The 12,105-nt window shown below is 40.8% G+C and overlaps 1 protein-coding gene across 1 annotated transcript in view; it reads right to left on the bottom strand.

Moving 5' to 3' along the window:
• The window catches only part of IBSP (integrin binding sialoprotein), a 52,345-nt gene that overhangs the window by 19,056 nt on the left and 21,184 nt on the right, over positions 1-12,105 (bottom strand). Inside the window, exons 4-5 of the mRNA XM_063932458.1 lie at positions 7,221-7,301; positions 3,764-3,805 (exon numbers count right to left, since the gene is read on the bottom strand). Coding sequence (XP_063788528.1) covers positions 3,764-3,805; positions 7,221-7,301 — 123 coding nt within the window. The remainder of the gene's footprint in view (positions 1-3,763; positions 3,806-7,220; positions 7,302-12,105) is intronic.

Genomic DNA, 12,105 nt, shown 5'->3' with positions numbered 1-12,105 from the left:
AATACTGCCATCGCGCTAACAGAGCCAGCATCAGGGCTAATAGGATAGCCCCTGGCATTCCTATAAGCAGTGATAAAGTACTGCTGCTAATAGGATACCGCCTGAAGTTTGTTAAAAATTAACTTTTATTTTATAACTTTAAAATAGTATAAATAATAGAATATATTGTGTGTGGAACACTTTTCTTTAAACAAAGGCAAATTCAAATAAATACTGTAGAAAATTTGTGTCTAAAATATTTCCCTCTCTATGGTTGTCTTTGAGATTATTATGAGCTGGTGTACCTGGATGCTGCTTATTATTCACGAGAGGTGTAGAGTCAGAAACATAAAATATAGTCATAACTTTCATTGCATGTGACAAAAAAAGGTGCCATTGATTTGTCTTCCATCACTAAACATCATAGCCCTTCTAAACACATTGCTATAAGACACCATTTTATAACAGAGCTGGTAGATGGTAAATTAAGTAGTGATAAATAAGTGACTAGGAAAACCTTGCTAATACGTTAAACAAAGGTCTAACGTCACATGTCCTAAATGTTCTTCTGCAGAAATGTGGACTGCAATGCTAATGAAATGTTAATGTGTCTTGTATTGTTTTTTTTTAATTTGTACGTGTTTTCATTCAGTGGAAATTACAGGTAACATAGTTACATAGTAACATAGTTGTTGAGGTTGAAAAAAAGACAATTGTCCATCAGGTTCAACCTATAGAGCTATATACTAGTGTATTACATCTTTTTTACAGATTATATCCTTGGATGCTATTGTCGGCTAAAAATGTGTCTAATCCTTTCTTAAACACCTCAATTGAGTCAGACATTACAACTTTCTCTGGCAGTGAATTCCATAATCTTACTGGCCACACTGTGAAGAAGCCCTTCCTATCAGTGACGTGCGGTGGGGTGAGGCAGGTGAGGCAGAGCCTTTCCTGTCATACTAACGTTTGTGCCAGAGTTTTGACTGTATAAAGTATATGAAAAATACAAAGAATATGTTTGAAATATCTTTTTTGCATTATTTTAATAATTTTTGTAGCCAAAACTCTGGAGCAAAACGTTTATGGCAGGTGAGGCAGTGCCTCACCTGGCTAACTTTTCCGAACATCTCTGATCAAAACTCACCAAATTTCCAGGTGTTTATACTGCTTCCCCGTGTATATAATGCCCAGATGTACGCTTTGGCTCATATATTGCATGTAAATCTGGCTCTGGTGCTAGCCAGTGCCCCCTGAGCTATTTAGCTCACCGCACGTATATTTGAAGATATTGATCATGTCCCCTCTTAGACGTCTTTTTTTTCTAGTGTAAACATATTTAACGTATATAGCCTTTCCTAATAATCCAATGACTCTAAGCCTTTAATCAATTTTGTAGCTCTTCTCTGAACCTTTTCTAGTTCTACTATATCTTTTTTTATAGTGAGGAACCCAGACCTGTACACAGTATTCTAGATGGGCCGTACCAATGATTTATACAGTTGCAGGACTGCACTTCCATCCCTAGTCTCTATTCCCTGTTTTATGCATGCTAATACCCTATTGGTCTTAACTGCAGCATCTTGACATTGGGCACTACTGTTAAGTCTACTGTCAATGATCACCCCCAAATCCTTCTCCATTACTGATTTTCCAAGAATTACCCCATTCAATGTATAGATTGCCTTTTGTTTTTGATCCCAAAATGCATAACATTACATTTCTCTATATTAAACCTCATACTCCACTTTGCTGCCCAAACACCCAGTTTAGTTAAGTCTCTTTGAAGAGAGTCAATATCCTGATCTGATCTAATTATCTTACAAAGTTTAGTATCATCTACAAAAATTGATACTTTACTCTCAATACCATCTCCTATGTCATTTATAAATATGTTAAACAGCAGAGGTTCTAGTATAGACCCTTGAGGTACCGCACTTAATACTTTAGTCCAACTTGAAAATGTTCCATTGACTACCACTTGCTGTTCCCTATTTTCCAACCAATTTTTGAGCCAAGTACAAATGCTGTCTCCAATACCAAGCTCTCTTAATTTAAGACAAAGTGCTTAATTCAGACCAAATTTAGCAGCAAATATGTTAACATATGGGCAAAACCATGGTTTTGCCCATTAGCTAACAAATTTGCTGCTGCAACCAGATCTGAATTATGCCCTTTGACTACTTCCTCACTTAAACACGTTAAACATTTTTGGTCATTATCCTTACTGTTATATTGTTCTGTTTTCAACAGCTTCTCCTCTCTAGTAAATACAGATGAGAAGAATTTATTCAATGTCTCTGCTTTTTCATTGTCACTATTTAACAATTCACCTAGTTCATTTTTTAGGTGTCCTATGTTGTCTTTTTTTATCCTTTTACCATTGATATACTTAAAAACTTTTTTGGGGTTTGATTTACTTTCCTTTGCAACTATTTTTTCATTTTCTATTTTAGCTGCTCTAATTTCCTTTTTGCATAATTTATTACATTCTTTGTAGCAGCGTAAGGACTCCATACTCCCATCAGATTTAAATGCTTTAAATGCTCACCTTCTTTTGTCCATTAATACCTTTACCTTTTTATTTAGCCACATCGGTTTAAACTTGCTACTCTTGCTTTTGCTGCCCATGGGAATGAACATATGCATAAATTTGTACAGCAACATTTTAAAGGTGTCCCACATTTCAGCTGTGCTCTTACCATTCAAAATTTGGTCCCAATCTATGCCCTTTAAAGATTGCTTGAGCATGATAAAATTTGCTTTCCTAAAATGAAAAGTTTTAGTCGAACCCTTATAACGGTGTTTTTGGTAACATATTTTGAATATGACCATATTATGATCACTATTTGCCAAGGGCTCCCCTACATTAATGTTTGATATTGCCTCTACATTATTTGTTATCACCAGGTCCAGTATTATTTCTAGTCGGTTCCTCAATCACTTAGGACAAATAGTTATCTTTAAGTATGTTTAAAAACCTATTACCCTAGCTGTACCACCTGCCTCCAATGACCAATTAATGTTAGGATAATTAAAGTCCCCCATAATTAACACTTCCCCCATTGCTGCTTCCTTAACAATTTTCTGGTGGAGTTGCGCTTCCTCAGCCACACTTATATCTGGCGGTTTATAACATGTCCCTATTAGTAGTTTCTTCGGATATTTACCACTGAGTATTATTTCCACCCGTAATGACTCAATATTATCACTTCTACCCTCGCAATCAATTTCCTTTAGGTATGGTTTAAGGATAGGCTTAACATAAAGACAAGCTCCTCCCCCCTTTTATATTCCTTGTCTCTCTTGAATAGCATGTAGCCCTCCAAATTTACTGCCCAATCATGAGAATCATCCCACCGTATTTCAGTGATACCTATGATGTCCTATTGCTCGCTCATTGCTGTTAGTTCCAATTCCCCCATTTTTCCAGATAGGCTTCTTGCATTAAGAAGCATACACTTTAACTTATTCTCTCTTAACCCGGTTTTATTTAGGTAAGGCTGCCATTCTTATCTTAGTAACTGCTTGCTTGTGCTGGAGAATTATTGCTGATGAATAATTACTTTTAGAGCAATAAAGTAATCTTAAGAGTGATGATCTAATTCAGGGATGGGGAACCTTCGGCCCTCCAGCTGTTGTTGAACTATACATACCAGCATGCCTTGCTGCAGTTTTGCTATTTGACCATGCTAAAACTGTTGCAGGGCATGCTGGGATGTGTAGTTCATCAACAGCTGGAGGGCCGAAGGTTCCCCATCCCTGATCTAATTATTTAACATACCTCATCGGAACTGTCTTCATTTTCCTCAGAAGAATCACTGCCCTAAAAAATAATAGATACTGTATCAGTATGGATCCAGAAGTAAATTGTTCATTAAGGCCCATTTCCAAGGTACTTTTGCACATATGCACCCATTATTGCCGCATAGATGATTGCCTTTGTGGTGATGTGCCAAAGTTTTCATAGTTCCTTGGTAAGAACTGGGCAAGTCAGGGTTATCTCTTGATTAGCATGGATCAGGCACAAAATGACATAATTATCCCACTATGGCACGGCAAGGTGAGGTCTCATTCTGGACTTCCAATAAGATGCACTTAGTAACTTATACTTGTACTTTTGCTGAGTTGCGCATCTCTAATTAATAACCAGAGTGGCGGAGCAGGAAACTCTGTAATGAGGTATCTCCTCTGACCACTGACAAAGGCAGGTGACAGACCTCCCAGAATGCTGTGCGTGTCACCCGGGATTCTGTAGTGTGATACAAAATTTACTTTAGGGAATCTGAATTGTATCTCTCTTGTCTGTCACCCTCTGGAGAAACTGGGAGAATCGCATGAGTAAGGGGTGCGTGCAGGAGCGTCGTAAGAGAGGAAGGGGCCCTTGTGCAGACTCTGGGTGGGCCACCTCCTCTCCATGGTGCCATAGGAGTCTACTGCACATGCACAGGTCACCATGTTTCCGGAGACAAAGTTCATACTGCGCATGTACGGTGCCGATTTTGGAAGTGATTTTTTTTGTTACGACGGCTGCAGCTGCAGCACCCGACGCTGGACTCCAGATAGGTGAGTATTAATATATGGGTGCAATATGTGCGGTGTGGGCCCCTCCTGGACCTAGTGGCCTGTGTGCACCGCACACGCTGCACCAATGACAGAAGCGCCTATGGGTGCATGGCTGGGTAAATCATATTATGAGTATGGGGGGTTAATAAAGAATGATGTTGAAAGGGAGTTAATGAAGAATGATGGTAAAAGGGTATTAATAAGAATGGTTAATCATATATGATGGTCAGTTAAGGATGGAAGATGATGGGTTAATGAATGCTGGAAATACCCTCCTTATACCTTATATAGGGAATACCACTTTATGCTTAGCATTGTTGGGTTTGTACCTGTCTAAAATACATGAATATATAAATTCAATTAATTGAGGTTTATTGAGGTAATGTTCATTTTTGAGACCAGGCGGGTAAATTTCATACCAGGCGCCCAGAGGCAAAGTAGAAGGTGATGTCCTCCTAGTGGCTCCAGCTTGCACATGTGCTGACTTGTCAATGGTCTACCTGGGAGAATAATGTTTCCTTATTGCAGCTAATTGTGGTCGGGATTCCGGCACCGGTCAGATGACCCTATTCTCGATGCCAGTGCCGGTATTCCGAGTAGTGTCGGGATTCCAGCGTCTGTATTTCGACTGCTGGGATCCCGACCTCCAAGATCTTGACTGACCATGTATGTATTTGAACCAGTAAATAAATAATAACTTGTTAATATACTGTAACATCCTCATTGTAAATATCTGCCCACTGTACTGGAAATGCTTTGTACATTAAGGCTGGGTACCTGACAAATATGACACACTCATCGATCAGTAACCCTATATGTCTGTCCCTGTCATGCAGGTGGGTGGGCATTTGAATTTGCCCGCCCAGCTGTGACATCATCCTCCGTAGCAAGCGTATACACAGCACGATACGCCGCTATATAGGCCATGTCTCTATGTCGGCCATTGGCTGTGCTGCAGGACCAACGCGATTTGTCTGTGAACAATGTCATTCACTGACATATTGCTGGCAGGGCCAGATTAATAATGAGGTGGATGGAGCTGCAGCTCCAGGCATCCACATAAAAATAGGCCCATCACCATGATAGCATGATGATGACCAGCTATCAGCTGGCCACATGGTCGTCCATAAATCATAAGGGTTAAAATTGAATTTCTATTTTCAACACGAAATGATGCAATTTTTGTACTTTTATATACAGTATGTAGGGCAGGCATGTCCAAACTGCGGTCCTCCAGCTGTTGAGAAACTACACATCCCAGCATGCCCTGACACAGCTTTAGTATTCTCTGACAGCAAAACTGTGTCAGGGCATGCTGGGATATGTAGTTTCACAACAGCTGGAGGGCTGCAGTTTGTACATGCATGATGTAGGGAGTCATTGGGGCTTAAAGTATACGGTGTCTACTTTCCTACATGGCATTGGCCTCACCCCCTCCACTTCTCATAATAGGCCCTTGAACATTTTCAGCTCCAGGCCCATTAGGCCCTTAATCTGGCCCTGATTGCTGGTACACACCCACCGTCATGCCTTCTATATATTGGCCTTTCAATTGGACGGCCAATATATCGAACAGTGTGTACCCAGACCAGAGGCGGATTGGCCATAGGGGTTACAGGGAGGATTCCCGGTGGGCCGACGCACCCGCGGGGCCTGTTTTGTTTGAGGACATGTGGTCCTATTTATAGACATAATGAATAAGATGCCAAACAATTTGCATATATGAAAATTACTTTGCCACTTAGCCTGTGGTTGCAGATGATCTAGTGTATGCTCTGTCTGCCTGCTTGGCTGACATATAAGATTGAGTGAATAGTGATTGGGATACGGTTGGTGTAATAAGCAAGAAAATATATCTTTCTAAAGAATTATATAGTTTCCTAAATTCTAAAGGTGTATCATATAATGTGCTCATAATATTTAATTTTATTTCCTTTTAACTTCCCCCTTGATGCTGGACATGCCCACTATCTGGAAAGTCTTTGGGGGAGGGTGCTGCTGCCATGGCCCATGGCTAGACCTTACACCTCTGGCGCTGCCCATGTGGGGCCACTAGGACAAATTTTTCCAGGGCCACTTTTTGTTCCCAATCCGCCCCTGACCCAGACTAATAGTTGAACAGATGAATTTACAGTCTTCTGTATTAGTTTGACATGATACATACTATTCTGTGCTGTTGGGAAACCCTTCAAAAACTAACTGTAAATCTGTGGTTCCTTCATTGCCTTCCTCACATCATTACACTGCCCCATCACATGAAACCCTATCCTTGCTAACATAGTGGGTAATTCAGATCTCATCGCAGCAGCAAATTTGTTAGTTAATAAGCAAAACCATGTGCACTGCAGGGGGGCAGATATAACATGTGCAGAGAGAGTTAGATTTGGGTGGGCTATATTGTTTCTGTGCAGGGTAAATACTGGCTGCTTTATTTTTACACTGCAATTTAGATATCAGTTTAAACACACCCCACCAAAATCTAACTCTCTCTTCACATGTTATAGCTGCCCCCCCCCCCCCTTGCAGTGCACATGCTTTTGCCCATTAGCTAACAAATTTGCTGCTGCGATCAGATCTGAATTAGGTCCATAATCTCTTGACTCCCACAAGAGTCATCCTCTGAAACAGTCTATAAGCATAAATATATAGGCATGTACTTTTGTGTATATACTCACTCTGGCATGAGTTATGTATTTTGGTGGTGACTGGAAGTATACACGTCTGAAAAAGTAGTTGCCATATCTATTCCTTAGTGCCTGTATAGATAAAAATAAATAACATAGTAAACCATTTTGCCAAACTTTACATGGTACACAAGTGTCACAAAAAATGCAATGCTAATATTGTCCAGTTTACAGCAGAACAGTTGCCGTATATTGGGGGTGATTCAGACTTGAGCAGCTTCCCTGACATGCAGGGGGACGCCCAGCACAGGTTACCGTTCCCAATTGTAGTCCACGTGGATCGTAAAGTATGAAAAAGTAAAAAAAAAAAAAGGAAAAATGTGACAAACTCATGTTGACCTAGTGACCATGTCAACCTAATGCATGTCGACCAATAGTGGTCGACCTAATGTCAACCTAAGTGCTGTCAACCTAATGACCGTATCCCATTTGGAGGCATGCCCTTTTTGTGTGAGTGTTATATATCTTTTTCTGAGCATAAATTCTCCACTTCATTAGTAAAAGAGATTGTGGGGGAGATTTACCAAACCTTCTAAATAGGAGAGGTGGAGGTGTGAGCCTTACAAACCAATCAGCATCTACTGTAGTTACCATTTAATTAATGTGATAGCTAGTACACACTAAACGATATGTCCTCTGATCCCGTGGATCGGACTGACATAGCAGACCCATCGTCTAGTGCAGAGGTTCCCAAACTGTGTGCCGTGGCTCCCTGGGGTGCCTCGGGACACTTGTAGGGGACGGGGTGCCTTGTATTGGTGGTCCAGGACCAATTCAAATTATTCATGGTCAATATAATAGGCAAAACCAGTGCTGGTGGCTGCCAGTCATAAAATATGTGGCCAAACAGAAGCAAATCTTGTCCCTCACCACACAACTGACCCTAAGGATGACATATAAATGCGATCTACTTAATGTAATATTTCTTTCTAAATTTCTCAATAAGAAATTTTTGGCCTAGGGGTGCTGTGAAAAAAATTCTGATATTCTAGGGCGCCGTGATTCAAAAAAGTTTGGAATCCACTGGTCTAGTGTGTAGATGGTATGTCGCTGATGATGCGCGCTGCAGGACGACGGGCGACTGCAGCATGGCCGTTGCTCCTTTGCTGCCAGCATTGGCAAGTGAGTATGCAAGTGCTGATGCCAGCTTCCTCCGCCGGGTCCCGTTGCTGACGATGTCGCTGGGTACACACATTGTGTACTGAGTGCTCAGCTTTTGACTCCTAACTGGTGGTGTGTGATTCATTTCAGCAGTGCTATAACTAGAGGTATGACTGTGTGCAACTGGTGCTGCATACAGGGCCAGCAACAGCAATCTTGGGTCCCGGTATATTGATTTCTCTGGGGCCCCCTCAGATCATTCATAATATATATATAAATATAGAAATATAGAACCAAAAGAAGGCGGTGCCACTTGTGATTACAACGACCAGCACCCACAAAGATATTTTTTTTTTGTTTTAAGCGACACTCCTACAAATATAGGCGTCAACTGACCCTTAAGTACACAGTATTGGTAAGATACTGTAACAAAATTATAGAAAAGGGAGGATAGGGGTTCAAGCGACCAAATGGTGTCTACATGCTGATATATAGCTCTAGATAAGCAGAATCAAAACATTCCTTAAAAAGCATTTTTTGAAGATAAAGGGTAATTTATTTCAGATAGAGTTAACATTTAGTAAAAAATATAGATAAAAAAATAGTTTCTGAATAAAAGAATCAATTAAGAAAACTAATTTAAAAAAATCAAGATATAAATATAAATAATTGGAGGTTCTTAGCTTAGTGTGAAGGAGGTCATAAAGGGAATGCCCAACGAGTTTCGTCTTTAAGACTTCTTAAGGAAGTTGAAGAAGTCTTAAGGACGAAACGCGAAACGCATTGGAAATTCCCTCTATGACCTCCTTCACACTAAGCTAAGAACCAATTATTCATATTTATATCTTGATTTTTTAAAATTGGTTTTCTTAATTGATTCTTTTATTCATAAACAATTTTTTTATTTATATTTTTTACTAAATGTTAACTCTATCTGAAATAAATTCCCCTTTATCTTCAAAAAAATCATTTTGAAGAAATATATAAATATGTGTATCTCTCCTTCCCCCCCCCCCCCCACACACCACAGTCTGTGCCTCCCTCTCTCCTTCCTCCCACACACCCCACAGTCTGTCTCTCCCGAATGATTCCATGCTGCATTCCTAGATCCCCCACCCCATCCCAAAGCCCTGTATCCCCTCACCACTCCACTCTTACCCTGGGAAGAGACTAACCTGCGCTGCACTCCCCAGTATCCACACCTGAACACCACACAGCAGGTACCATGCGGCCCGCATAACCCACCAGAAGAGGACAGCACAGAGCACATGAATCCTGGCCAGGGGAGCTGCTGCCATGTCCCGTGCCAGTGTGTTTGCTGCCCCCTTGCAAACTATAATTTTGAGCCCTCCCATACTTTGTAAAGTGACAGCAAGCAGCCTGAAAAGGGTATGTGGCCTCACAAATAAGGGGCTTGGCCACAAAATAGTACTCCCAATTAAAATTACACCACACAAACGCACAATCTTATTCACATTACACTGCACGTAGTGCAATAACATGGGGTCCTCTTTGGCCCTGTGTACGCTAATGTTTATATGATATCTGTGGAGAGAGAGATTGTCTTTGCTGACCCTGATATTGCGGTTAAGGTGTTATACTATTCTCGTTACATTGACGATATGTTATTGGTGTGGTCAGGAGACTCTCTAAGCCTTAATACCATTATTGACAAACATAATTCAAGTAACAGTCGTGTCAAGTTGGTGTGTAAGACAGACCCTAATGTCATTGATTTTTTGGATGTCAGAATAGAGAGATGTGGTACAGGATTAAAAACCTCTCTATTTGTAAAGCCCACAGATCGCAACACGTTGTTGCAATCAACTAGTCACCATCCAATGCCAGTCCGGGGGTTTGCAATTTTCACAGTTCTTGCGGGTACGCCGTATCTGTAGTAGTGAGCAGGATCTGAATGTGTCCCTTGACCATATGGTAGACAAATTTGTCGATAGAGGTTATGACTGGAATGAATTGTTGCAGGTCAATCAAAAGGTTTTGGCTATACCCAGAACTAAGACCTTAGAATCCAAGGGACCTAAATCCAACACTAACAAGATGATTTGGCCAAGTAGGTTTAATGTAGCAAGTGAAAGGGTTAGAAAGGCTGTAAAGAGATATTGGCCTATTGTGACTTCAGATAAAAACCTCCCTTCTCTTAGTGATAAGCGCATTATGTGTTGCCACTCCAGGGAGAAAAATGTACGTGTTTTTTTTGGTCCATACGGACATTACTGGTTATGGTAAATGCAGTGTTACTACGTTTCTTGACAGTTGCAAAGCAGGCTGTTTCAAATGTTCGGGGTGTGTAACGTGTGGTTACATGCTTACAGGTGATACTATTAAAACACCCTGCTTCTAACAAAACATTTAAGATTTTTCATCACTTGACTTGTTCATCGAAATTTGTGATCTACGTACTTATTTGTCCCTGTGGGAAATATTATATTGGGAAGATGGAATGTGAGTTTAAGGTTAGGATGGGACAGCATAGGTATGCTATTAGAGAGGCTGTTCTCTCGGGTAAAAGCGAGCAACCTGTTGCCTGTCATTTTGCCTTGGCTGGCCATTCCCCAACCTGTTTGAAACATAAAATTATTGATCACATCCCCCCACTACCTAGAGGAGGTAACTAATCTAAATTGCTGATGTAGAGAGAAGCAAGGTGGATTTTTTTGTTGGACACATTAAGTCCTAAAGGTCTGAACGAAAGCAGTGGTTTAAATAGCTTCTTGTAGTCTATTCTTTGAAGTTTATGTATGTGTCTCATTTTTTCTTAGGAGCGATGTTGATACATGCTTATGGCCTGCTCTGATTTGATTATAATCCTTCATTATACTGAGTATATGAAATGATGCACTTTTCATGTAAGAGTTTAAAACTGTTCAGAGTGCATTGCTTTTGCATTGTATTATTCAGTAATATATGCACTAAAACGCTGTTATAATATACATACTGTTTTGTATAGTTGTTACCTTGGTGATGGGTTACACGGGTGACGTCATCAATTGGCGCCTGGCTTACCGGAAGAGAAGCCGGCGGCGGGAGACGGCGGGGTGAATGGTGAGCACTTAAAAGGGTGAGGGTTTCAATGTTTGTATATGCCCTGACGAAAAAGCAACATGCTTTGAAACGTTGGTACAAACACGGCTGTCTGTGTATTCATTGCCCTGAGTGCCGCCGTACACGTGTAATATATATATATATATATATATATATATATATATATATATACATATACTGAGTACCCTGCACTCTTCTTGACAGCTTCATTCACCTTAATGCTTTAGTATACATCTAAATAAACAATGGTGTTTTGGTTTATGAATTGTACAATGCATTTAAGCTTGCAGCCCACTCCACGGGACCCATTTCACGGCAAGTCCTACTTTATCACATAAACTTTCACATAGATTTTTGAGGGACCTGGCTACTGCTGTCTCATAGGGGAAATGTGTTTACCTGGTTTAAAGCTTACCTGACACACTTATGTCTTTTAATAGGTAAGACAGTCACCAACACAGGGGCCTAATTCAGATCTGTTTGCTCGCTAGCGTTTTTCGCTGTGCAGCGATCAGGTAACTAATGCGCATGCGCATGCTCCGCAATGTGCAGGCGCGCCATATGGTTACAAAGCGGATCGTTGTTGTGCAGTGGTTCTAGCGAAGAAACCATTCGCACAGCCATTCGCAAGAAGATTGACAGGAAGAGGGCGTTTGTGGGTGTCAACTGGCCGTTTTCTGGGAGTGGTTGGAAAAACGCAGGCGTGTCAAAG

Source organism: Pseudophryne corroboree, chromosome 1, assembly GCF_028390025.1.
Source record: "Pseudophryne corroboree isolate aPseCor3 chromosome 1, aPseCor3.hap2, whole genome shotgun sequence".
In the NCBI taxonomy this organism is placed as follows: Eukaryota; Metazoa; Chordata; class Amphibia; order Anura; family Myobatrachidae; genus Pseudophryne; species Pseudophryne corroboree.
Note: the sequence above shows the minus strand (reverse complement) of the source record. Positions and strands in the feature narration are given on the sequence as shown.